At 36.7% G+C, this 24442-nt stretch overlaps 1 protein-coding gene across 5 annotated transcripts in view; it reads left to right on the top strand.

The window, feature by feature from the left end:
- The window catches only part of VPS8 (VPS8 subunit of CORVET complex), a 290094-nt gene that overhangs the window by 191870 nt on the left and 73782 nt on the right, over positions 1-24442 (top strand). For all 5 annotated transcript variants that reach the window (XM_055084239.1, XM_055084243.1, XM_055084241.1 and 2 more), the window contains 3 exons: positions 1248-1328; positions 2916-3085; positions 6006-6171. In XM_055084239.1, coding sequence (XP_054940214.1) covers positions 1248-1328; positions 2916-3085; positions 6006-6171 — 417 coding nt within the window. The remainder of the gene's footprint in view (positions 1-1247; positions 1329-2915; positions 3086-6005; positions 6172-24442) is intronic.

A 24442-nucleotide genomic window follows, 5' to 3' on the forward strand; every position in this document is an offset into this window, starting at 1 on the left:
GAGATCAGGTGGGTGGTGTGTGACCACCTAGAGGGGTGGGATAGGGGGGGGGGGAGGGAGGGAGATGCAAGGGGGAAGAGATATGGAAACATGTATATGTATAACTGATTCACTTTGTTGTAAAGCAGAAACTAACACACCATTGTAAAGCAATTATACTCCAATAAAGATGTTAAAAAGAGAAAAAAAGTAATACATGCTAATTGTGAAAAAAATTGAAAAATACAGAAATGTATAATAGAAGAAAATAAAATAATTTATAATTTCATCAAAAAAATAAAAAATTTACAGCCACTAGCATATGATAATAGTGGGTGGGACTTAAATGTGGGGTATGGGGAGGGAAACTTAAATCCCCGACAACAGAGAATGGTTGAATAACACGTGGCATTTTCACATGATTCATACTCTTACTATTACAAAGTATTTGATAATATGGGAAACAGCTCACAACATACTATTGAAGAAAAAAAAGTTATGAAAGTGTTATGTGAAATACTCAAAGTTTGTACACTAAGAAATAACATCCCTCTCTCTACTTCCCCAGAAATAAGACTGGAAGAATATATCTCAAAAAATCAAAAGTGTTTATCTCCAGGTGGTTGGATTTCAGTTCGGTTTTATTTTTGTACACATCAGTGTTTTTCAAATTGTGTACAATAAACAAGTTGGCATACTTCATATGAAAAGCAATGGAGGGAAGATTGGGTGTCTAGGTATCTGTTGTTTATCAGTAGTGACTTTATTGAGAAAAGCTTTGGAAAACTGAAAGTTGCTTGGATTCAGACACTCATCTCTTAAACTGATGTAACTTAGCTGGTTTGGACCAGGAGGTGGCCAAATGTGAGTCACAGGAGGAGTTGGACAGATTCTGAGCATTCATGAGTACTTTGGTTTTAATGTAGCAGATAAATAAGAGCTCAAAAGGGGATAGGTGATGTTCAATAAGAAGGAAAGGAAGCTTGCTGCAGAAACAAAGCCAGAGTAAAATTTAATTAGACTTGCAAAGACAGTTGTTAAGCAAGGGGCTTGGATCATTTAAATTTTATTTATTTTTCCAAAATATTTTTGATGGCCTGAGGAGACCAATGTGCATTTCCAGCAGAAGGTTCATGGAAGAATAAATATTTTGTGACTGTAGACAAAATACTTAAGAGTATTTGGCTTTTTCAGATAACTTATATTTTAAAGTAATTTTAAAATAGCAAGAATAGAATTAAAATTTTTTGCAACTTTTTTCTAATTAGGACCCAGTTTATGGAAAAGGAAAACTTGGAGAAATCCAGGGACTTATTCTGGGAATGTTGGATACCTTTAGCTATGAACAGGTAAGCTACTTTCTATTTCTAAGCCCATTCTAAGGTAGAAAGAAGCTATTCTTTTTTCTTTGCACCTATACTTTTTCTTTAAAAATTACCATCTGTTTAGTGGAAGTTTGATAGATTTAAGTGTATGGCTTTTTAATTTTTAAATTTCTCTTGACCTTAATTAATTAATATATATTTTATATACACATACACATATATTCTGGAATGTGGAAATGCATCAAGTTTGGATTCATTTTATTCTTTTGATTCATTGGCAGTGGGACATATAGTTTTCTTTCCAAATGAAAAATGTAAGATACTTTCTTGGAAAGTAATGGAATGCAAAGATATAACTCATTGAAAAGGAAGCATGAGTATAGAAAAATTGCAAAATAAATTAGTGTTCTTTTAAACATTCTGAAACAGATAATTGCCACTAACCAAAAATGGTCATTAGTCTTCCCTTAACCCAAAACTGCCTATAGCTTTATTTCTCAGTAAGAGCCAGCTTGGTATACAGATTTTTTTCTTCATGTACTTCAAAGTGACTCATGAAGCCACCTAGGAAAAGTGCCACTTAGGCATGTTAGATACACTGTCTGCTTTTTTAGTAGAAGAAAAAGAAAAATTGGGGTGATAGAGCTTTTCTTAGGATGTTGTAAGAACTGCAGTTTTGCTAAGTAAGCATAGCACAAGGAAGCTGATCCCCCTTCAGGCACAGACTCCATGGCGACAGAAGGGAAGCTGAGTGCAAGACAGAAATTTTTTGTGAACTTTGGAAGAGGAGGAAAAGATGGGGTTGATTGGAAAGAATTAAAACAGACCATTAGAACTGAAAATTCTGCGTTATAGATAAAGATAAAGGACCAGGCTGTGTAGCAAGGAGCATGGGCAGTATATGTTCCCCTTTGGGACTGACAGAAAAGAGCCCAGCTGCACACTGAAGTAAGTAAACAATAGTTTATAAACACAGAGAGCCTTAAAATGACTTAATGTGATAGCTGTGAAATAACTTTATGTGACTTAATGACATGTCACAGTCTTTAGTAGATTCAAATGGCTTGTAAGTGCTGATCAGGAAACAGTGATCTCTCTGCCCAAGGGAGATGAAAACTGAGTAATGGCCATTAGCTTTTCCAGTGAAAGGTTATTGTAAAATATCGCCATGGATGCAGTTTCTATTTAAAAATCAGGGATTTTTTTTTATTATTTGTTACAACACAACTTTGAGCCATTCAGAGAGAACTCATTATATAAGTGTAATAAATAAGTAGATTTGGGTTTATCTAGTCATCTGAAAGCCATCAGTACTGAATTAATCCACAGAATGGCAGAGCACACATTTCTCAGTAGTAACTAGTGACAGCCTTTTAATAATTATTTTGAGAATCTTGATGTATGCCCTTATCAATACCCTGCACATTAAAGTTAACCACTTAAGTCTGGGGTGTTTTGATGTTTATTTGATCAGTTTTATGCCTTTATAGTGTATTCCAATTCAACTGTGGTTGAAAATGAAACAAGTGCTATTTTCCACTCATCTCCTCTGTCTCTTTCACTTTATGAACAATATTTTGTTGGCTTATTTTTTATTTTGGTCTTTCATAGACCCTGCTGGAAACAACGACTAGCCTTCTAAACCAAGATCTCCATTGGTCATTGTGTAACCTGAGAGCTTCAGTCACCAGAGGACTGAATCCCAAGCAGGATTACTGCTCTATTTGTTTGCAGCAGTACAAGAGACGCCAAGAAATGGCTGATGAAATTATTGTCTTTAGGTAAGAAAGGGAAGGAAATGTGACACATATGGTGTGTGTGCGTGTATGGTATTGCCAGGCAGAAATACACGTGGACACACAGCCCCAGTCAATCGTTCTGCCAGTGAACAAAACAAGGCAAAGTTTCCTGCCCTTATAGACCTTACATTCTGCATGGGAGTCAGGAGGAAAGGGTGTTAGGGTGGTCAGGCGGTAAATAAATACAGAGTAATAAGAGCTATGGAGAGAAATAAAACACAGGGTAGGGGATGGAAAGAAGAAGCGTTCAGGGTGAGAGTGCTATTTTAAGACACTATAATGAGGAAAAACATGTCTAAGGAAGTGACATTTGAGCAGAATGAGAGAGGTAGGAGTGAAGGTTCAGAATATATTTTAAGGGAAGTGTTAACTTGCTGATGTATTAGATGTGAAGTGAGAGGGAAAAACATCTTCGGCCTGAGCTACTGGATGAATGTGGTACCATCCTCTAAGATGAGAAGGAACAGGCGTGAGGAGCTGGGGAAATCAAGAGTCTTGTCTTGGAGATGTTAGGTTTGAGATGCCCTTTAAACATTCAAGTAGGAATGTCAGGTAGACAGTTATTCTAGTCAGAGACATGTCCTGGAAATATAAATTTAGAAATCATCAGCATGTAAATGATATTTAAAGCCACAGTACAAAGAGAAAGGAAGTTTAGTGCAAAAATGGAAGGTTTGATCTCAGGAGGAGACAGCTCATCCAGAATATATGGATAGAGGCAATATAAGATGGACTCTGGAGCCAGACTTTAAATCTTGAGTTCAAATCCTGATTCTGCCACTTACTAGCTATGAGACTTTGACAAGTTATTTCATCTCTTTATGTCTTAGTTTCTTCATCTGTAAATTGGGATACCTACTTGATAGGGTTTTGTGAAGATTAAATGAGATAATTTACATAAGACACTTGTAACCATGCTGACATATAGTAAGTGTTAGCTTCTATTATTACAGATACAGGAAGATTGGTAGATTTGGTGGTTGGAAGAGGAAGTAGTTTTCATCACACAAACAGCCCATTCGTTCAACAGTATTTATTGAGCACCTACTGTATGTCTGGTACTGTTCAAGGGGATAGGGTACCACATGAACAAAACAAAGGTTCTGCTCTCACGGAGTTTACACTCTAGTGAAAGAGGCAAACAGACAAGTAAAATGCCAGATAGTGACTAACACAGAAAAAAAATAAAACATGTTAAGTGAGATATATAGTGTTTGTGGGGGAAGATACTTTATGAAGAGTGGTCAGGGAAAGCAACACTGTTAAGGTGATAATGGACAGACAATTTTAAGATTAATTAATAAACAGGTAATAATTACCATGAATAAAATAAAACATGGTATAGAGGAGAGAGAACGTTGGGAGTTACTTATTTATAAAGCGTTATTAGGGAAGTTTAAATAACATTTGAGTAGAGATCTAAAGGAAGTGGCCATGCAATGTCAGGGGGAGAGTGCCCCAGACAGAGGATCAACAGGTGCAGAAACCATGATGCAGGTGCTAGGCATACTTGATGGGTAGTGAAGGGAGCAGGCTAGTGTTGCCTGAGCAGAGTGAAGGGAAAATACAAGAGATGACTTCAGCGGCTAAATCATGTAGGAACTGGGTCATTATAAAGAGTTAAACTTTTGCTCTGAGATGAAAAGCCATTGGATGTTTTTGAGGATAGCGTTGACATGATCTGACCTCTGTCTTAAGGATCACTTTGAGTGCCGTGGTGAGAATAGACTGTAGAAAGCCAAGGGTGAAAAGAGAATGACCAGTTAAGCTATTGCAGTAATCCAAGTGAGAGATGGCCCAAGATGATTGTAATGAAGTAAGCAGTAGTGGGATTCTGGATATATTCTGAAGGTATAGCTGATAAGATCTGTTTATAGTTTGTATATGAGGTGTGAAAGAAAGAATAGTTTTTGGCTTGAGAAACTAGAAGAGTGTAGTTGCCATTATTTAGATGTGGAAGGTTGGATGAGAGCATGCAGTGGGGGTGGAGTGGGGTGGAAATCAAGAATTTGGGGCATGTTAAATTTAAGATGCCTATTAAACATCCATAGTAGAGGTCTTGAGACAGGTAGATGAGGTTGAGGAGAGAAGTCTGGGCTGAAGGTATAAATGTGGCAGTCACCAGCATGGAGGTGGTATTTTAAAGCTATGGAACTGGAAGTAATCACTAAAGGAGCAAGGATGGCTATAGAAAGAAGAGTATAGAAGAGAAAGACTACAGAAGAGAAAGGATGGATGGATGGATGGATATATATATATGGGGGAGAGGATAGAGAAAAGGAAGATTATAAAGACTATCAAAGAAAAAAGGATTGATGTCTGAGGTGGTCCAAGATTTCAGGTTGGAGAAATGAGGAATCAGTGAAGATGACTTAGAATTATACTCAACACTCATTTCTGGAAGGCTTATTTGGTAACTTAGTGTATTCAGTAGGGAATTTCTTCATAGGAATAATGTTAGAATTTACTGTAACACTGACATTTTTGTAAATGCTTATTAATCAAATCATTACTCTTGAATTTGATGAGGCAGACCACTCATGTTATTATCAAATTACTTATATAATTATGATTTTCCCCAATTGACTTTTTTTCAAACTGTCTAAAAATGTTTCATAGTTTGAGAAATGAACAGAAGTTCAACTCATCCCCTGGTGGTTTGTAATCAGAGAACTGTGATGCTGTTTGTGCTCATAACTTAAGTGTGCAAATACGTGAGTCTGGATTTTAAAAAAGAGAGGACAGCAACAAGTAAATCCCCTTCCTTGTTTCTTAACCTATACCCCATCAGTGCATTTCAGCTTATTGGAAATATTTATCACTTTTAAATACACTCTAACACAACTTAGGTTTATGATTTTATGATAATGAAAAGTGTCAATTGGTTGCCTTCATTTTGCAGCTGTGGCCATTTGTATCACTCATTCTGTCTGCAAAGCAAGGAGTGCACCATAGAAATTGAGGGGCAAACAAGATGGACGTGCTACAAATGCAGCTCAATTAACAAAGTAGGAAAGTTGAGTGAAAATTCATCTGAAGTTAAAAAGGGAAGAATAACCCCATCACAGGTAAGACTTGTTTTCATGGTAAGATGCAGATGGTCTTTTCTTAACAATGTCTTTTAGGCCTGGCCTCATTTTTTTTCAGGTCCTATAGGCCTCAGCAAATTTACTTAATTTGCTGTTTCCTGGTCCTTCCTCTATGCCACCCTATCCTGTAGCTGACCTTAACATCACATAGTGAAAAGTTGGACCTGTTGCTTTTTTCTCTTTGTTTTATCAGCTTTCAGTGTTAAGTCAAAATCAGACCCAGGGAAAAAAACCCTGACCTAGCTTCTCCTAGGTAACAGTTCAGAATTTCTACACTCCAGTGATAGGTATTAGTTTATATATTCATCCAATAGATAATGGAACTGTGTGCCAGGCACTGTGCTAAGTGCAGGGGATACAATTATAGACAGAACATTTGTCTTGTAGAGTTTATGACCAATGAAATTATAAACAGATTTTCAGAAAGTGTTCTTAAGTTCTTTCTGACACTGAATAGTTGGTGTCTTTTCCATCATCAGTTCTGACACCAATTCTGTCAGTTCTTTGGATACCAACTGGATGTCCAATAATGCAATTAAATTCTGACACTAACCACCAGGAATTAGTGTCAGACTCCACAGGTTTAAAGGTTCATTCCCATAAGACTGTCCTCACTTCAGACACCAGTTACAAATGGGGTGCCCAGATTACATGCTCTTCTATCTGACTTACAAATTTAGGGGTCCCCATGACCCACTCCCCTAGGTTTGATAATTCACCAGAACTACTCATAGAACTTAGGAACATACTTTACGTTTACCCATTTATTATAAAGGATACAACTCAGGAATAGCCATATGAAAGAAGTGCATAGGGCAAGGCATGGGGGGAAGAGGGTGCCCGAAGCTTCAGTGCCCTCTCGGCATACCATCTTCCCAGTATATCAGTGTGCTTAGCAATCCAGAAGTTCCTTGAACCTCAACATTTAGGGTTTTTTATTGGAAGTTCCATTACATAGCCATGATTGATTAAATCACTGGCTGTTAGTGATTAGACTCAATATCTAGCCCCTCTTTCCTCCCCATACATGGGATTGGGGGAAGGACAGGGAGGGGAGAACTGAAAGTTCTAACCCTCTAGTCATGGCTTGATCTTTCTGGTGACCAGCTGCCATCCTGAAACTATCTAGGAGTCCCCAGGTACCAGTCATCTCATTAGCATTCAAAAGGCACTCTTTTCACTCAGGAGAGTCCAAGAGTTTTAGGAACTACAAGACAGGAACCAGGGACAAAGACCAAATGATATTTTTTATTATACCACAAGTACTTACAGATGAACTGTGCCGTAAGAGCAGATAATGAGTAGACCTAATCTAGACATGAGAGGTCATGGAAGACTTCCTCAAAATGCCATGTTAGCTGCCTCTGAAGGAAAAAAAGAAGATAAAGTTTAAGTGCGAGGGTAGGCAGGAGGAGGAATATTCCAGTCAGGGAACAATATATAGAACAAACAAAGCATCTCTGCTGGAACTAGGCATTGAGTATGATTGGATCTAGAGGGTGAAAGAATGGTATTAAATGAAATTAGTAGGTAAACAGGGACCATATTAATTATTTTTATGTTTGTGGTAAAGAAACAGGAAGACATTGAAGGGCTTTAAAGAAGGAATGATATGATATGATCAAAATAGTATTTTTTTTTTCAGAATAGTACTTTTAAAAGAACTGCAGTGCAGAAATGAATTGAAAGGGAAACAAGAATGGAGGTAGGGAGACCAAGAATATTGAAATAATTTTGAGGAAAGGAATGGTAACTTGTACTAGGATGGTGGAAGTTGGGATGGAGAAAAGAGTACATATTTGAGATGTGTTTGAGATGAGTACAAAAATCAAAATAATTAATATGGTCCCTGCCTACCTCACTAACTTCATCTCATACCACTGTTTCACCTTCTAGATTGAATTATGCTCAAGTTCTAGTTCTATACTCTTTTCTGCTTTACAGCAGAGATCCTATATTTGAGAGGTAGAATTATCAGGACTCGGTGATAAATAAATTGGTTGGTGGGGGAGACAAGACAGGGAGGAGTCAAAGATAACACCCAGATTTCTTGTTTAAACACAAGTGGATGGTGGTACCATTTACTGAGATGGAAAACAATGAACAAAGAACATATTTGGAAATAAGACAGAGAATTCATTGTTGGAGTTAGAGCTGTCTGCAGGACATACAGTAAAGATGTTCAATATGTTTCTGGATTGAAAATTCTATTAGGCATCCAGAACGCTTCCTTGTTTGCATTTAGGAAAGGAAAAACATGTCCTGTGATTTCTAGAATCTTTCCAACCTGAATTCATATGCAGATGGGGGAATCTTATTTATGCAGATACTTAAGGCTTTACATCTTGGGGCACTTCAGTGTTTTTTCTGTTTCAGTTACATCCTGTTGATAAATAACTTGTGATTACATGTGTATTATTGCCTGGATATTACCAATTAGATGTTTTTCTTTCTTCCTAGATAGTCCTCAGAGGCTAAAATAGACTTTTTTCCTTTTTTAAAAAAAACAATTATATATGCAATTATGTATTTTAATACATAATTTATAAACAGTAAAATTCACTTTCTGCAAGTTTTGGCAACCACCTTTACAATCAAGACATGGAACAGTATCATCACCTCCCTCAAAAGTCCCCCATAGCTCTTTGTAGTCAGCCTTTTCCTCCACCCTCCAAGCCCTGGCAACCACTGATCCATTTGGAGTTAATTTTTAATAGCATGTAAGATAAGGATTGAGGTTCTTTCTTTTGCATGTGGCTATCCATTGAATTGCCTTTGTACCTTAGTCAAAAATCAATTGACCATGTATATGTGGGTCTATTTCTAGACTTTCTATTCTGTTCCATTGATCTCTGTATCTATCCTTGCTCCAATACTGTATCTTTATAGTAAATCTGGATATCAGGTAGTGAGTCCTCAAAGTTTGTTCTTCTTTCTAACATTTGGCTATTCTACTTGCTTTTCCATATAAATTTAAAAATCAGCCTGTCAATTTCTACAAAAAAAAAATCATGCTTGGATTTTATTGGGATTGTGTTGAATATATAGATCAACTGGGGAGAGTTGATATCTTAGTGATATTGAGTCCAATCCATTAACATGGTATAGCTCCCACTTTATTTAAATCTTCTTTGATTCATTTCATCAATGTTTTATAGTTTTTGGCATATAAATCTTGTGGTAGTTTTGTAAGATTCATTTCTAAGTATTTGATGACTTTTGATGCTATTATATATTTTACTGTTTTATATTTCTTTTTTTTTAATTTGGCTGCGTCAGGTCTTAGTTGTGGCACATGGGATCACCATTGCGGCATGAGAGATCTTTCATTGCGGCGTGTGGGCTCTTTATCGTGGCACACGGGCTCCAGAGTGTGCAGGCTCAGTAGTTGCGGCGCTCAGACTCTCTAGTTGTGGTGCATGGGCTCTAGAGCACGTGGGCTCAGTAGTTGCAGTGTGCGGGCTTAGTTGCCCCACAGCGTGTGGGATCTTAGTTCCCTGACCAGGGATCGAACCCACGTCCCCTGTATTGGAAGGCACATTCTTAACCATTGGACCACGAGGGAAGTCCCTGTTTTATATTTCAATTTCTAATTGTTCATTCCTAGAATATAAAAATACAATTTATTTTTGCATGTTGATCTTATATCTAGTGACCAGTGAGTGACCTTACTAAGCTTACTTATTATTACCAGTACTTTTTTGTAGATTCTTGGTATTTTATACATAGACAATCATATCAAATGCAAATAATGACTGTTTCATTTCTTCCTTTCCAATTTTATACCTTTTATTTCTTTTTCTCGCCTTGTTGCATTGGCCTCCAGTACAGCATTGAATAGGAATGTTAAGAATAGATACCCTTGTCTTGTTACTGATCGTAGGGAGAAACTATTCAGTTTTTCATTATTAAGTATAATGTTAACTGTAGGCTTTTTGTGTGTAATCTTTATATAATGTTCCGGAAGTTTCCTTTTATTCTATGTTTTGTTGAGGAGTTTTTCCATGAAGGGGTGTTGAATTTTGAAGACATTTATACTACATTAGTTGCTGCGTTCCCACATCCCCACACCTCACACAAGAAAGACAGTAATCTGTTTCATTGACTTTCTTCCTGCCTGCTCTCAGAGCATCGAGAAAAGGGAAATTATTTTGAAATTGGATCTATATGTCAAAGACAGCTTTATTTCTGAGTCTATCCCATTCTGCAGGGCAGGAGAGGCGACTCAAACTTTTCATTCTTTAGGAAAACCCAAGTGAGATTACTGATCAGATCCTCTTGAAAATCTCTGTTTGATGCTTCCTAATTAATGAAGCAACATAGAATGAGAACTCTCTTGGATTTCTTAAATTTTCCTCTAGCTGTCTGTCTCCTTTGTTTTTCTAGCTAAGATATTGTAAAAAGATCTAGTGGATTGGTAATGCAAGGAAAGAGAAAATGAAATTTATCAAATACATGCTTTAGATGTGTTTATGCTAATCTTCACAACAAATTTAGCTGAAGGAACTCTATGTAGCTAAGAGAGGGAGGGCCAGTATTTGAATTCAAGTTTTTAGAACCGTCATCACCCTCAGTATTCCTGCCTCCAGTCTGTTCCATTTTTAGCATTCTGGCTTTATTGAAACCTGACAAAGCTGATTTTTAAAATATATCTATACTATGTTGGCTGTGCTAACTTAAGATTTCTTACCATTGTATGAGCCATTCACATTTTTAATTGTAAGAGAATTTAAAATGAAAATACTAATTCTATATATGATGGTTTTTGTCAAACTTAATTTCATGAAAGTTCTACTTTGCTCTTTTAATTTCCTTTGAAAATCTATCACCCTTGGTTATTAAGCTCCTAACCAGTGCATGGAGAGAAGCAGAGGTATGTGTCCCAGTGACTTCAAAATCAAGCTGAGGTTGCCGGTCAGCTTCCACCTGTTGCTTCCTACCCTCAGTAGATACTGAATACATTTGAAGCTTTTCACTGCCCTTGTAATGTGATCCTTCTGTCAAATAGCTTTTTATGTCATCCTTTTCCAGGACTTGTGATGACTGACTTTTACTTCTTCAATTACTGACTCTGACTCAACAGGATGCAACATTTACCCTCACAACTGTGGTTTGGTGGGTAAAGTCTGTCTTCTTGCCTCTCTTAATCTCATTTCTGCTTTTCACAACAGGTGAAAAACAAATATGTGACACATAAATTGCCTCCCAACAGGTCTGCACAGACAGGATTGGAGTTATTCCCCCAGAAAGCCTGCTTTCCTTTGGAATAAGCATTTTATTCTTTGAAAGCAAATGAAAAGAAATAACTCAAATTTCTTTCTTTCTTTCCTTATCTCCACTCCCCCCCCACCTCAGGTTTACAGTAGCTCAATCTGAAATATAGGTCCAAAGAGTAGACCTTGAAAGTCTGATTTTCTGTTTTGCTTTTGCTACATATTACTCACAGATAAAATACATTTGAGAAACTAATTTCAACTGAAGTTCTCATCATGCTATTATATTTTCTCAACAAATGTTATTCCAATAGAATAGAATAGGATAGGAGTAATTTTATCTTTGATGATTCTTTTATTAAATTTATAGTAGCAAATAACTATCTTAATTGGCACTGATTACCATTAGAAGAAATTAACTTGCTATTCATTTTAAAAATAATAATTCTTGGTCAACAACAACTTGATATAAATTCAAAGAAGTATAATTGAAGATTTACTAGATTTTAGTTTTAACATTAGTATATTATTAACAGGGTTTAGAGTTCTTGAGAGATAGTAATAAGCTAACACATTATTATGTGCCAGAAACATTCCAGTTGTTATTCCTTTTAAAACTTCAAAAACCAAGAGCATTTGGAGACTCATTAGAAAGTCTTATTATGTATTGCTTGATATCTTTTCAGAATTGGATATATCATCACTTATCAGTAAAGAGCCAGGTACATTAGTCCAGTATCAGAGTTTTTTGTTTTTTCAGTAAGAGGTAAATATCTGAAGAAGAAGGGGATTGGAAGTAAACATATAGCTGCCTACTCATCCTTTAAGAATCACAAAAGGAGAGAATTAAAAGAAATAAGCTGATATTTTCCCTGGTACTTGGAGTTGGTTTTATTTCTTGGTTTTTAGAATTGTCTAAGAAAATGTTTTGTCTTTTGGGATAAATTTACAAATAAAGTCAGATGGAGGTATTTACAGCTTCGAAGAAATTATTCAGTAAATGACATTTATGTTCACTGGTCATAATTTTCTATTAACCATTAAGCATTGCTTATTGATTTTGGATTCCCACTATAAATTGGAGATTTGTTTTACATGCCATTTAATGAAATAGGAACACTGGTATTAATGCCCTGTTTTCATTTGTCCGTTTTTAAAGAGTATTAGCTCCCTGTTATAAATATGTTAGATTCAAATTAAATGCTAAAAAATGAGATTTCCATTTTTGGTGATAGCAGCATTTCTCAAAAGAGTATCTTCTAAATTAAACTTACAAATTAAATGAAGATTAATATGTCTCAGAAGTGCAGAGAGGTGATAAATAATCCTAATATAAATGAATCTGAGGAGATTATTGCCCATTTTCCAATAATCTTGTTATTATACCCTAGTATTAAGTGATTCATTATTTCAGTCAATATATAATATATGCCTACTTTGGACCAAACACTATTCTTGGTACCAAGTATACACTGGTGAACAACAAAAAAATAGTTCCTAACATCATGTAGCTTACCATCTAGTAAGAGAGCTAGACAGTAATTAAGTAAACAAACTATCAAACATATAATTTCAAATTGTGATAGGTATGTGAGTGCTATGAGGGGAAAGAATAGAATGTTATAGGAAGAATAACAGAAGGGAAACCTACTTTTTATTGGGTGGTCAGGGAATATCTATCTACAGAGATGAAAATAAGACGCTACCAGCCCTGGGAAGAACATTCCAAGCAAAAGAGAACAGCAAGCACAGAGGAACTGAGGAGGGAAATGACTTGTTCAAGGAACTGAAAAAAGATCAGTCTGGAACATAGTGACTAAAGAGGAGCATAGCAAGGAATGAGGTTTAAGAGATAGGCAGGGCCAGATCCTTATTAGAATGTAAGACTCTGGTGAAGAGTTTAGTTTATATTCTTAAAGTAAGAATAAAAAGGATTTAAAACAAGGGAATTCATACCATCAATTGATTGTGATTGTGGAAAATGGATAGACAGCCACACCTCTATTACTGTCCAAGTCTTCACCTCTTTGCCAGACCAGTGTAACAATCAGATTCTTAAGATTCTATAAATTTGGTCACTTCCCTTTGATCCAGAAAATGCTTGTGTCCAAGGGACCGAGGGAAGACAATAGTACCAAGAAAGTGTTTCCAGTCTCTGCGTAGAACTAAAGCTTTGCTGGAAATATGGGCGAAGGGCATAAAAGAGTTCTGTTGTCCAATAAAATGTGCAAAAATGTTGAACTTCACCAGTGATCAAAGAAATACCAGTTAAAATAGCAATATGATGCCATTAAAAAAACTTATTAAACTGGCAAATTTTTAAAAATACATATTAAACTGGCATACATTAAAAATACTAATGCAGGGACTTCCCTAGTGGCACAGTGGTTAAGAATCTGCCTGCCAGTGCAGGGGACACAGGTTCCAGCCCTGGTCTGGGAAGATCCCACATGCTGCAGAGCAACTAAGCCATTGTGCCACAACTACTGAGCCTATGGTCAACTAATCTATCACAAAGGAGGCAAGGATATACAATGGAGAAAAGACAGCCTCTTCAATAAGTGGTGCTGGGAAAACTGGACAGCTACATGTAAAAGAATGAAATTAGAACACTCCCTAACACCATATACAAAAATAAACTCAAAATGGATTAAAGACCTAAATGTAAGACCAGAGACTATAAAACTCTTAGAAGAAAACATAGGAAGAACACTCTTACATAAATCACAGCAAGGTCTTTTTTGACCCAAATTCTAGAGTAATGGAAATAAAAACAAAAATAAACAAATGGGACCTAATGAAACTTAAAAGCTTTTGCACAGCAAAGGAAGCTATAGAAAAGACAACCCTCAGAATGGGAGAAAATATTTGCAAATGAATCAATGTGCAAAGGATTAATCTCCAAAATATATAAACAGCTCATGCAGCTCAATATTTTTTTAAAAACCCAGTCAAAAAATGGGCAGAAGACCTAAATAGACATTTCTCCAAAGAAGACATACAGATGGCCAAGAGGCACATGAAAAGCTGCTCAACATCAGTAATTATTAGAGAAATGCAAATCAAAACTACAATGAGGTGTCACCTCACACCGGTTAGAATGGGCATCATCAGAGAATCTACAAACAACAAATGCCGGAGGACTTCCCCGGTGGTGCAGTGGTTAAGAATCCGCCTGCCAATGCAGGGGATACGGGTTCGATCCCTGGTCTGGGAAGATCCACATGCCGCAGAGCAACTAAGCCCAAGTGTCGCAGCTCCTGAGCCCACATGCCTAGAGCCCATGCTCCGCAACAAGAGAAGCCACCTCAACAAGAAGCCCGCGCACCGCAGTGAAGAGTAGCCCCTGCTCACCACAAGTAGAGAAAGCCTGTGCGCAGCAACGAAGACCCAACACAGCCAAAAATAAATAAAATAAATGCTGGAGAGAGTGTGGAGAAAAGGGAACCCTCTTGCACTGTTGGCAGGAATGTAAATTGATACAGCCCGTGTGGAGAACAGTATGGAGGTTCCTTAAAAAAACAAAATTAGAATTACCATATGAGCCAGCAATCCCACTACTGGGCATATACCCAGAGAAAATCATAATTCAAAAAGACATATGCACCCCAATGTTCATTGCAGCACTATTTACAATAGTCAGGTCATGGAAGCAACCTACATGCCCATCGTCAGATGAATGGATAAAGATGTGGTGGTACATATATACAATGGAATATTAGCCATAAAAAGGAACAAAGTTGGGTCATTTGTAGAGACGTGGATGGACCTAGAGACTGTCATATAGAGTGAAGTAAGTCAGAAAGAGAAGAACAAATATCGTATATTAACACATATATGTGGAATCTAGAGAAATGGTACAGATGAACTGGTTTGCAAAGCAGAAATAGAGACACAGATGTAGAAAACAAATGTATGGACACCAAGGGGGGAAATCGGGTGTGGGTCATGGTGGGATGAATTGGGAGATTGGGATTGACATATATACACTAATATGTATAAAATAGATAACTAATAAGAACCTGCTGTATAAAAAATAAATTTAAAGAAAAAAAAGAAAAGTATACCTACAGGGACTTCCATTTCACTAAGAGTCTTTTGGGGGAGAAATGGACAAAATATATAAAAGAATGGTTCTCAAGACATTGGACCTCAAGCCGTGAAGGAGAATAACCCTTGAGAGACAATAAACAAGTGATGTACTAAAGTACTGCTGGAGGAAAGTTTCCAAGCCACTGCACAGGGAGGGAGAACCAAGACAGAGCTCATCAGTATCTCTGATTTTGGACAGAGCAGGGAGTCCAGGGAAAACAAGGGCTAGAGTTCACAGGACAGAGTATTGGACAGGAGAGAGCCACACAGAGAGAGGGCTTCACATCTGCAGAAGGCAACCTTGAGTTGAATACTGACCCACTCATGTTTGTGAGGAAATGACTCAAGGCCAGAAAAAGGAGCACCCAAAAGTATTAGAGGTAGCAGTGCGCCAATTCATATAGAGTCAGGAATACTGCAACCTGGAAAATGTCATAATTCACAGGGCAGCATTGAGAGTACTAAGTAAGGGTTTGACCTCAATACTGGGGGAAAAGTTAACCCTAGACTAGCTGCTGTTTTGATCCCACGTAACAAAACTTAAAAGCAAAATCTAAAGAGATCAAATTATTTCTATGTATTTTAACATCCCAGAACAAAGTTCAAGATTATGTTAAGGATTACAGGAATATGTAACCGAACAAAGTAGAATTCACAGTGCCTGGCATTTGATCAAATATTACAAGGCATTCAAGAAAGCAGGAAAATACAAGTCATAAAAAGGAGAAAAAAATCGATTACATGACATTTTGGAACAGGCAAGTTATGGAGACAGTAAAAAGATCATTGGTTGCCAGGGGTGGTCGCAGGGAAGGATGAAGAAACAGAACAGAGGATTTTTTAGTGTGGTGAAAATATTCTGTATGATACTATTGATATAATGCTGGATATATGTCATTATGCCTTTGTCCAAATCCATAGAATATGCAATGCCAAGGGTGAACCCTAATGTAAACTATCGACTTTGGGTGATAATGATGTGTCAATGTAATGTGTCATCAGTTATAACAAATGCACCACTCTGGTGGGAGATGTTGATAATAGGGGAAGCTATACATTTCTGGAATCATGGCACATATGTAGTATCTCTGTACCGTCCTCTCAATTTTGCTATGAACCTGAAACTGCTCTTAAAAAAATAGTCTTAAAAAACAATCCCCTGCCTTCCCTTTGTGCTCTACAACCAAAAGAAAGAAACTCCAACTAGGGAATGTATCGACTATGTACGTACAACTGTGCTATAGATTGGAATATTAGCTGAAGTTAGTGGCAGAGAATGACAGTGTAAACTAATAAGAGCATTAGATAAATCTTATTAATTAAGTAATGAGTATTCTCATGAAGAACGAACATAGGATGTCACAGGGCTTGGGCTCTAGAACTGTCCTCTGCCTTATTACATGAGCTTGAGAAAGTAATTAAGTCTCCCCTCTCTCCCTCTGTCCCTTCCTTCTTTCCACCAGGATGAAAACATAAATCTTTTTTAGTGTCTCATTGAGGCATGGCGAAAACAGTATGTAGGTCTGCACAGACCTACTAGAGAATGGACTTGAGGACACGGGAGGGGGAAGGGTAAGCTGGGATGAAGTGAGAGTGTGGCATGGACATATAGACACTACCAAATGTAAAATAGATAGCTAGTGGGAAGCAGCCGCATAGCACAGGGAGATCAGCTCGGTGCTTTGTGGAGGGAGATGCAAGACGGAAGAGATATGGGGATATATGTATATGTATAGCTGATTCACTTTGTTATAAAGCAGAAACTAACACACCATTGTAAAGCAATTATACTCCAATAAAAGAAAGATGTTTAAATAAATAAATAAATTTTAAAAAGCAGCCATAAAAAAAAATCACTGACTAAATCCCAGATTTTTCACACTAGCACACAATGCCATTCATTTAATTTTTTTTCAGTGTCTGTTTTTGTGTCTTCTACTCACAACTTACAAGAAAGGATATATTAAAATTAACTTATGAATTTTAAAAAAACAATCCATTGAAACAGACCCAGAAATAGCACATATGATAGGATTAGTAGATAAGAACATTAAAACAGTTACTATAATTATATTGCATATGTTCAGGAAGCTAGAGGAGGGATTGAACATAAGAGCCGACCAAACATCTAGAGATTAAACCTACAATGTATGAGATGAAGAACACAGTAGATGGGATTAACAGCATAACAGACATTGCAGAAGAAAGGATTAGTGAACTTGTCTGTATAGCAATAGAAACTATCCCAAATCAAACACCCACTGAAAAGAAATGAATGACTGTGAACTACAGAACAACTTCAACTAGCAAAATATACATGTAATTGGAGTTCTGGAAGAAGTAGGGGAAGTGATAGGACAGAAAAAATATTTGAAGAAACTTAATACAGAGTTCCAGTTCCAATAAGGGCAGGGCAGCCTGTATGGGACAACCCTTCTGCCAGTAACAATTATATAGACAAAGTATTGTTTAGAGAGCAACCAGAAGCAGGCAGAAACCTTAGAGAACACAAACCTTGAAATAAGGGAAGCAAACTAGAGGAGCTCTACATTTAACGAGTTTTTTTTTTCCTTTATCACACGTTTCAGTTTGCCTTGAAGAACTGGGGGGAAAGAGCTTATAGTAGTATTCTTATTGGATGAAGAAACAGAGTTCAAGACTACCAAAGCAGTTGTAAATTGAGAGAGGCCATCTCAGAAGGGAGCCAGGGAGGAGGGAGCCCTAAATTCTTTTTACAGGTTTCTAAGTTGCACATACACAAACAATGCTTCAAGAAACCATGCAGAAAGTAGCATCAGGAGGACTAAAGCTCTGAGCAGAGATATCAGCAAGTGCATAGTGCTGAATTTGAGTGCAAGCCCTGCCAAATTTGAGGGATTGATAAACATCTCAGGTTTTTTATTGAAACTGCAGAAGGACCATGCCTTATGACTAAGAGCCACCCTAAGACTAAGGGCAAAAGTAAAATAAATCCTTTCTAACAAAGCCAAAGGCCAAACTATTATAGGATCAGTAGGAAGAAGGAAAATATAACCTAAAATCAAGAGAAAAACATCAATAGAAGCAGATCTATGGATGACCTAGATATTGGAATTGGGAGTCAAGGACTTTAAAATAGAAATTATAAATAAGTTAAAGGATTTAGAGGAAAAAGATCAGCAGAATGATTGGATACATAGGGAAATCTCAGCAGATAAATGGAAACTATAAAATAAAACCAAATGTAAATTCTAGAGTTAAAAATAAGATGAAAATTTCATTAGATATCAACAGCATTTTTAACACTGAGACAAATGTTATCTGTAAATTTGGAGACAGTTCAATAGAAATAATCCTAATAGAAGCAGAGAGCTAAAAGGGTTGAAAATAAGTGCAGAGAGCTCTCAGTAACCTGTGAAACGATATCAAGAAGTCCTATGTATCACTGGCGAGGAGAGAGAGAGAAGTGGAGGGGGGGGACTGAAAATTTCCCACATTTGGTGAAAAACATTAACCCGTATGTCGTATGTCCAAAAACTCAGCGAACTGCTAGTGGGATAAGTACAAAGAAAACCACAGTCAGACACATCTTGGTCAAACTGACAAAACCAAAGATAAAGAGGAAATCTTAAAAGCAGCCAAAGAAAAGACAATAATAAGAATGATGACTGATTTCTCATAAAAAGGGGGTGGGGAGGAGAGGCCAAGTGGCAATAAATGGCATCTTTAAAGTACTAAAGAACGGTAATATGGTGCTTATATTGTATGTTATATAACATTCCGACTGGGGTCTAGGGCAGCATCCCATAATCAAATGCTTTCATGGGATAAATAAAGACTATAAATAGCCTCACTTCAGGCCAGGTTTTGATGTCAGATAACTTTTGGTGTCAAAATTTTTAAAAAGTACTTTTGATTTCAGAGCTTTTTGGATTTTAGAATTATAATAAAAGGATTTATGGATATATTTTACTTGTCAGGAGGAGAACTGGCAATACATATTTATGAATGTCTACACTCTTAGAAGTAGGGACTTAGAAGAATCTGTGCAATGAAAGTAACACATGAAGAGTGTATACCTAGTGTTACACAAGGATGTTTATGACAGCATTTTTTAAATAATTAAAAAAATTGAAAACAACCTAAACGTCCCAATAGTTTCCTAATACTTGGTTAAATTAGTTATGGTATATGTATGCAATGAATGGACTGCTTTATAACCATGAAAAAGCATGTTGTCAGAGAACACTGATATGGTGAAATAAACTCTCAATATGTTACATGAAAAGATCACAAAGCTGTGTGATTCCAAATGTTAACAGTAGTTATTGCTGTGTGGTTGGATTGTCATTTTTATTTGCTTTATTTTGCTCTTTTGTATTTTTTTTAACATCTTTATTGGAGTATAATTGCTTTACAATGGTGTGTTAGTTTCTGCTTTATAGCAAAGTGAATCAGTTATACATATACATATGTTCCCATATCTCTTCTTCCATTCATGAACAGTATTCCTTTGGTAATAAGAAAAATCAAGGCTTGTTTTTAAAAAAGCAAGGTGATAAGGAAGATATTCCTATTGCTATTAAACTTCAGATCAGATTGCTTCTCTAAGATAGGAATCATTTTATTAACAAAGATCACAGAAGTTTAGCATTATTAAGGCCTTGGCTTAATATATCATCCATATCCCCAGATCTAGTGTTCTGCACACCTGGATTTAAAGTGTCTTTTAAGCTGCATTGCCTGAGGCATTTCCAGAAGGAATCCTTTTAAACGAAAAATAAGACCTTTCATAAGTGATGCTGAACCATTTCTGTTGCCACTTCAAACACTCTCTGACTTAATCTCCAGAAAACAGCTTTCTGAGATAAATTGTCCAGCACCCCGTCTAGTTTTTGGCTTGTTTTAAAGAGTCTGTAGATCCTTTTATGAGTTCATTTTTTTTAAGCTTAAATATCTACTTTGCTTTGAAATCTATTTTCTCCCTTTTCAAAAAGAGCATACCAGGAGTTAAAATTGGATCACATTCAGCAAACTACATCATACATCTGGAGTAAATTCCAGAGTATTAATGTCATTGTATGTTAAAGGAAAGACTTTCAAGTCTAATTTTTGCAGACCTGCTAAATCTTAAAAGACAGTCTGTATAGCCAGCAGTTTTGATCCCTGAGCTGAGGTATGTTTTCTAAAGTTATTCTCAAAGTCAGAGGGAAAAGGCATAAAAGACTGCAACATGGTCCTGTTTGAATAGATTGATGCCACAGGGATAGGAAATGTCTTTATCATTATATACTGTAGGCTGTTAGAATTAAACTGTTAGAATTGGAACAGGCTTGAGAACTTGAGCCCAGTTGCTCTCCCAGTACTCATATCTCTTCTACATCATTGTAGATAGATAGTATCTAGTATCTATTGAACTACATGTAATAATTATTCTTCCTTATAAGTTAATAAGTAGATACTCTGATTTCATATCTTAGTCTCTGTGTACTTAATATTTGCTAGAATTCACTGCTGAAACCATGTGAACTTGGAGTTTTCTTTGTGGGAAGGTTTGTTAAAAAATTCAATTTCTTTAATAAATATAGGGCTATTCATATTTTCTTTTTTATCTTGGGTCCATTTTTATAAGTTGTTTTTAAGGAAGTATCCTTTTCATTTATCAAATTTATTGGCATTAAATTATTCTTAATAGGCTCCTATTGCCTTTTTTTCTTGCTTTTTTTCCAACATCTTTATTGGAGTATAATTGCTTTACAATGGTGTGTTAGTTTCTGCTGTATAACAAAGTGAATCAGCTATACATATACATATATCCCCATATACCCTCCCTCTTACGTCTCCCTCCCACCCCCCTATCCCACCCCTCTAGGTGGTCACAAAGCACCGAACTGACCTCCTCATGCTATGTGGCTGCTTCCTACTAGCTATCTATTTTACATTTGGTAGTGAATATATGTCCATGCCACTCTCTCACTTCAGCCCAGCTTACCCTCCCCCACCCCATGTCCTCAAGTCCATTCTCTACGTCTGCATCTTTATTCCTGTCCTGCCCCTAGGTTCTTCAGAAACTTTTTTCTTTTTCTTAGATTCCATATATATGTGTTAACATACGGTATTTGTTTTTCTCTTTCTGACTTACCACACTCCGCATGAAAGACTCTAGGTCCATCCACCTCACTACAAATATCTCAATTTCGTTTCTTTTTATGGCTGAGTAATATTCCATTGTATATATGTGCCACATCTTCTTTATCCATTCATCTGTCAATGGACATTTAAGTTGGTTCCATGTCCTGGCTATTGTAAATAGTGCTGCAATGAACACTGGGGTGCATGTCTCTTTTTTTAAATTATTATTTTTTTTAACATCTTTATTGGAGTATAATTGCTTTACAATGGTGTGTTAGTTTCTGCTTTATAACAAAGTGAATCATCTATACATATACATATATTCCCACATCCCCTTCCTCTTGTGTCTCCCTCCCACCCTCCCTATCCCACCCCTCTAGGTGGTCACGAAGCACTGAGCTGATCTCCCTGTGCTATACAGCTGCTTCCCACTAGCTATGTTTTACATTTGGTAGTATATATATGTCCATGCCACTCTCTCACTTCATCCCAGCTTACCCTTCCCCTCCCCTTGTCCTCAAGTCCATTCTCTAGTAGGTTGCATCTTTATTCCCATCCTGCCCCTAGGTTCTCATGACCATTTTTTTTCCTTAGATTCCATATATATGTGTTAGCAAACGGTATTTGCTTTTCTCTTTCTGACTTACTTCACTCTATATGACAGACTCTAGGTCCATCCACCTCACTACAAATAACTCAATTTCGTTTCTTTTTATGGCTGAGTAGTATTCCATTGTATATATGTGCCACATCTTCTTTATCCATTCATATTTACATTCCCACCAGCAGTGCAAGAGGGTTCCCTTTTCTCCACACCCTCTCCAGCATTTATTGTTTGTAGCTTTTTTGATGATGGCCATTCGGACTGGTGTGAGATGATATCACATTGTAGTTTTGATTTGCATTTCTCTAATGATTAATGATGTTGAGCGTTCTTTCATGTGTTTGTTGGCAATCTGTATATCTTCTTTGGAGAAATGTTTGTTTAGGTCTTCTGCCCATTTTTGGATTGCATTGTTTGTTTTATTGATATTGAGCTGCACGAGCTGCCTGTAAATTTTGGAGATTCATCCTTTGTCAGTTGCTTCATTTGCAAATATTTTCTCCCATTCTGAGGGTTGTCTTTTGGTCTTGTTTATGGTTTCCTTTGCTGTGCAAAAGCTTTTAAGTTTCATTAGGTCCCATATGTTTATTTTTGGTTTTATTTCCATTTCTCTAGGAGGTGGGTCAAAAAGGATCCTGCTGTGATTTATGTCATAGAGTGTTCTGCCTGTGTTTTCCTCTAAGGGTTTTATAGTCTCTGGCCTTACATTTAGGTTTTTAATCCATTTTATTTTTATATGTGGTGTTAGGGAGTGTTCTAATTTCATTCTTTTACATGTAGCTGTCCAGTTTTCCCAGCAGCACTTACTGAAGAGGCTGTCTTTTCTCCATTATATATTCTTGCCTCCTTTATCAAAGATAAGGTGACCATATGTGCATGGGTTTATCTCTGGGCTTTCTATCCTGTTCCATTGATCTAGATTTCCATTTTTGTGCTAGTACCATACTGTCTTGATTACTGTAGCTTTGTAGTATAGTCTGAAGTCAGGGAGCCTGATTGCTCCAGCTCCGTTTTTCTTTCTCAAGATTGCTTTGGCTATTCGGGGTCCTTTGTGTTTGCATACAAATTGTGAAATTTTTTGTTCTAGTTCTGTGAAAAATTACAGTGGTAGTTTGATAGGGATTGCACTGAATCTGTAGATTGCTTTGGATAGTATAGTCATTTTCACAATGTTGATTCTTCCAATCTAAGAACATGGTATATCTCTCCATCTATTTGTATCATCTTTAATGTTTTTCATCAGTGTCATAGTTTTCTGCATACAGGTGTTTTGTCTCCTTACGTAGGTTTATTCCTAGGTATTTTATTCTTTTTGTTGTGGTGGTAAATGGGAGTGTTTCCTTAATTTCACATTCAGATTTTTCATCATTAGTGTATAGGAATGCAAGGGATTTCTGTGCATTAATTTTTCTGCTTTACCAAATTCATTGATTAGCTCTAGTAGTTTTCTGGTGGCATCTTTAGGATTCTCTATGTATAGTATCATATCACCTACAAACAGTGACAGGTTTACTTCTTTTCCGATTTGGATTCCTTTTATTTCTGTTTCTCTGATTGCTGTGGCTAAAACTTCCAAAACAATGTTGAATAATAATGGTGAGAGTGGGCAACCAAGTCTTGTTCCTGATCTTAGTGGAAATGGTTTCAGTTTTTCACCATTGAGGACGATGTTGGCTGTGGGTTTGTCATATATGGCCTTTATTATGTTGAGGTAAGTTCCCTCTATGCCTACTTACTGGAGGGTTTTTATCATAAATGGGTGTTGAATTTTGTCAAAAGCTTTTTTTGCATCTCTTGAGATAATCGTATGATTTTTTATTCTTCAGTTTGTTAATATGGTGTATCACGTTGATTTGCATATATTAAAGAATCCTTGCATTGCTGGTATAAACCCCACTTAATCATGGTGTATGATCCTTTTAATGTGCTGTTGGATTCTGTTTGCTAGTATTTGTTGAGGGGTTTTGCATCTGTGTTCATCAGTGATATTGGCCTATAGTTTTCTTTCTTTGTGACATCTTTGGTTTTGGGGTCAGGGTGATGGTGGCCTCATAGAATGAGTTTGGGAGTGTTCCTCCCTCTCCTATATTTTGGAAGAGTTTGATTAGGATAGGTGTTAGCTCTTCTCTAAATGTTTTATAGAATTCGCCTGTGAAACCATCTGGTCATGGGCTTTTGTTTGTTGGAAGATTTTTAATCACATTTTCAATTTCAGTACTTGTGATTGGTC

Source organism: Physeter macrocephalus, chromosome 1, assembly GCF_002837175.3.
Source record: "Physeter macrocephalus isolate SW-GA chromosome 1, ASM283717v5, whole genome shotgun sequence".
NCBI classification, from domain to species: Eukaryota; Metazoa; Chordata; class Mammalia; order Artiodactyla; family Physeteridae; genus Physeter; species Physeter macrocephalus.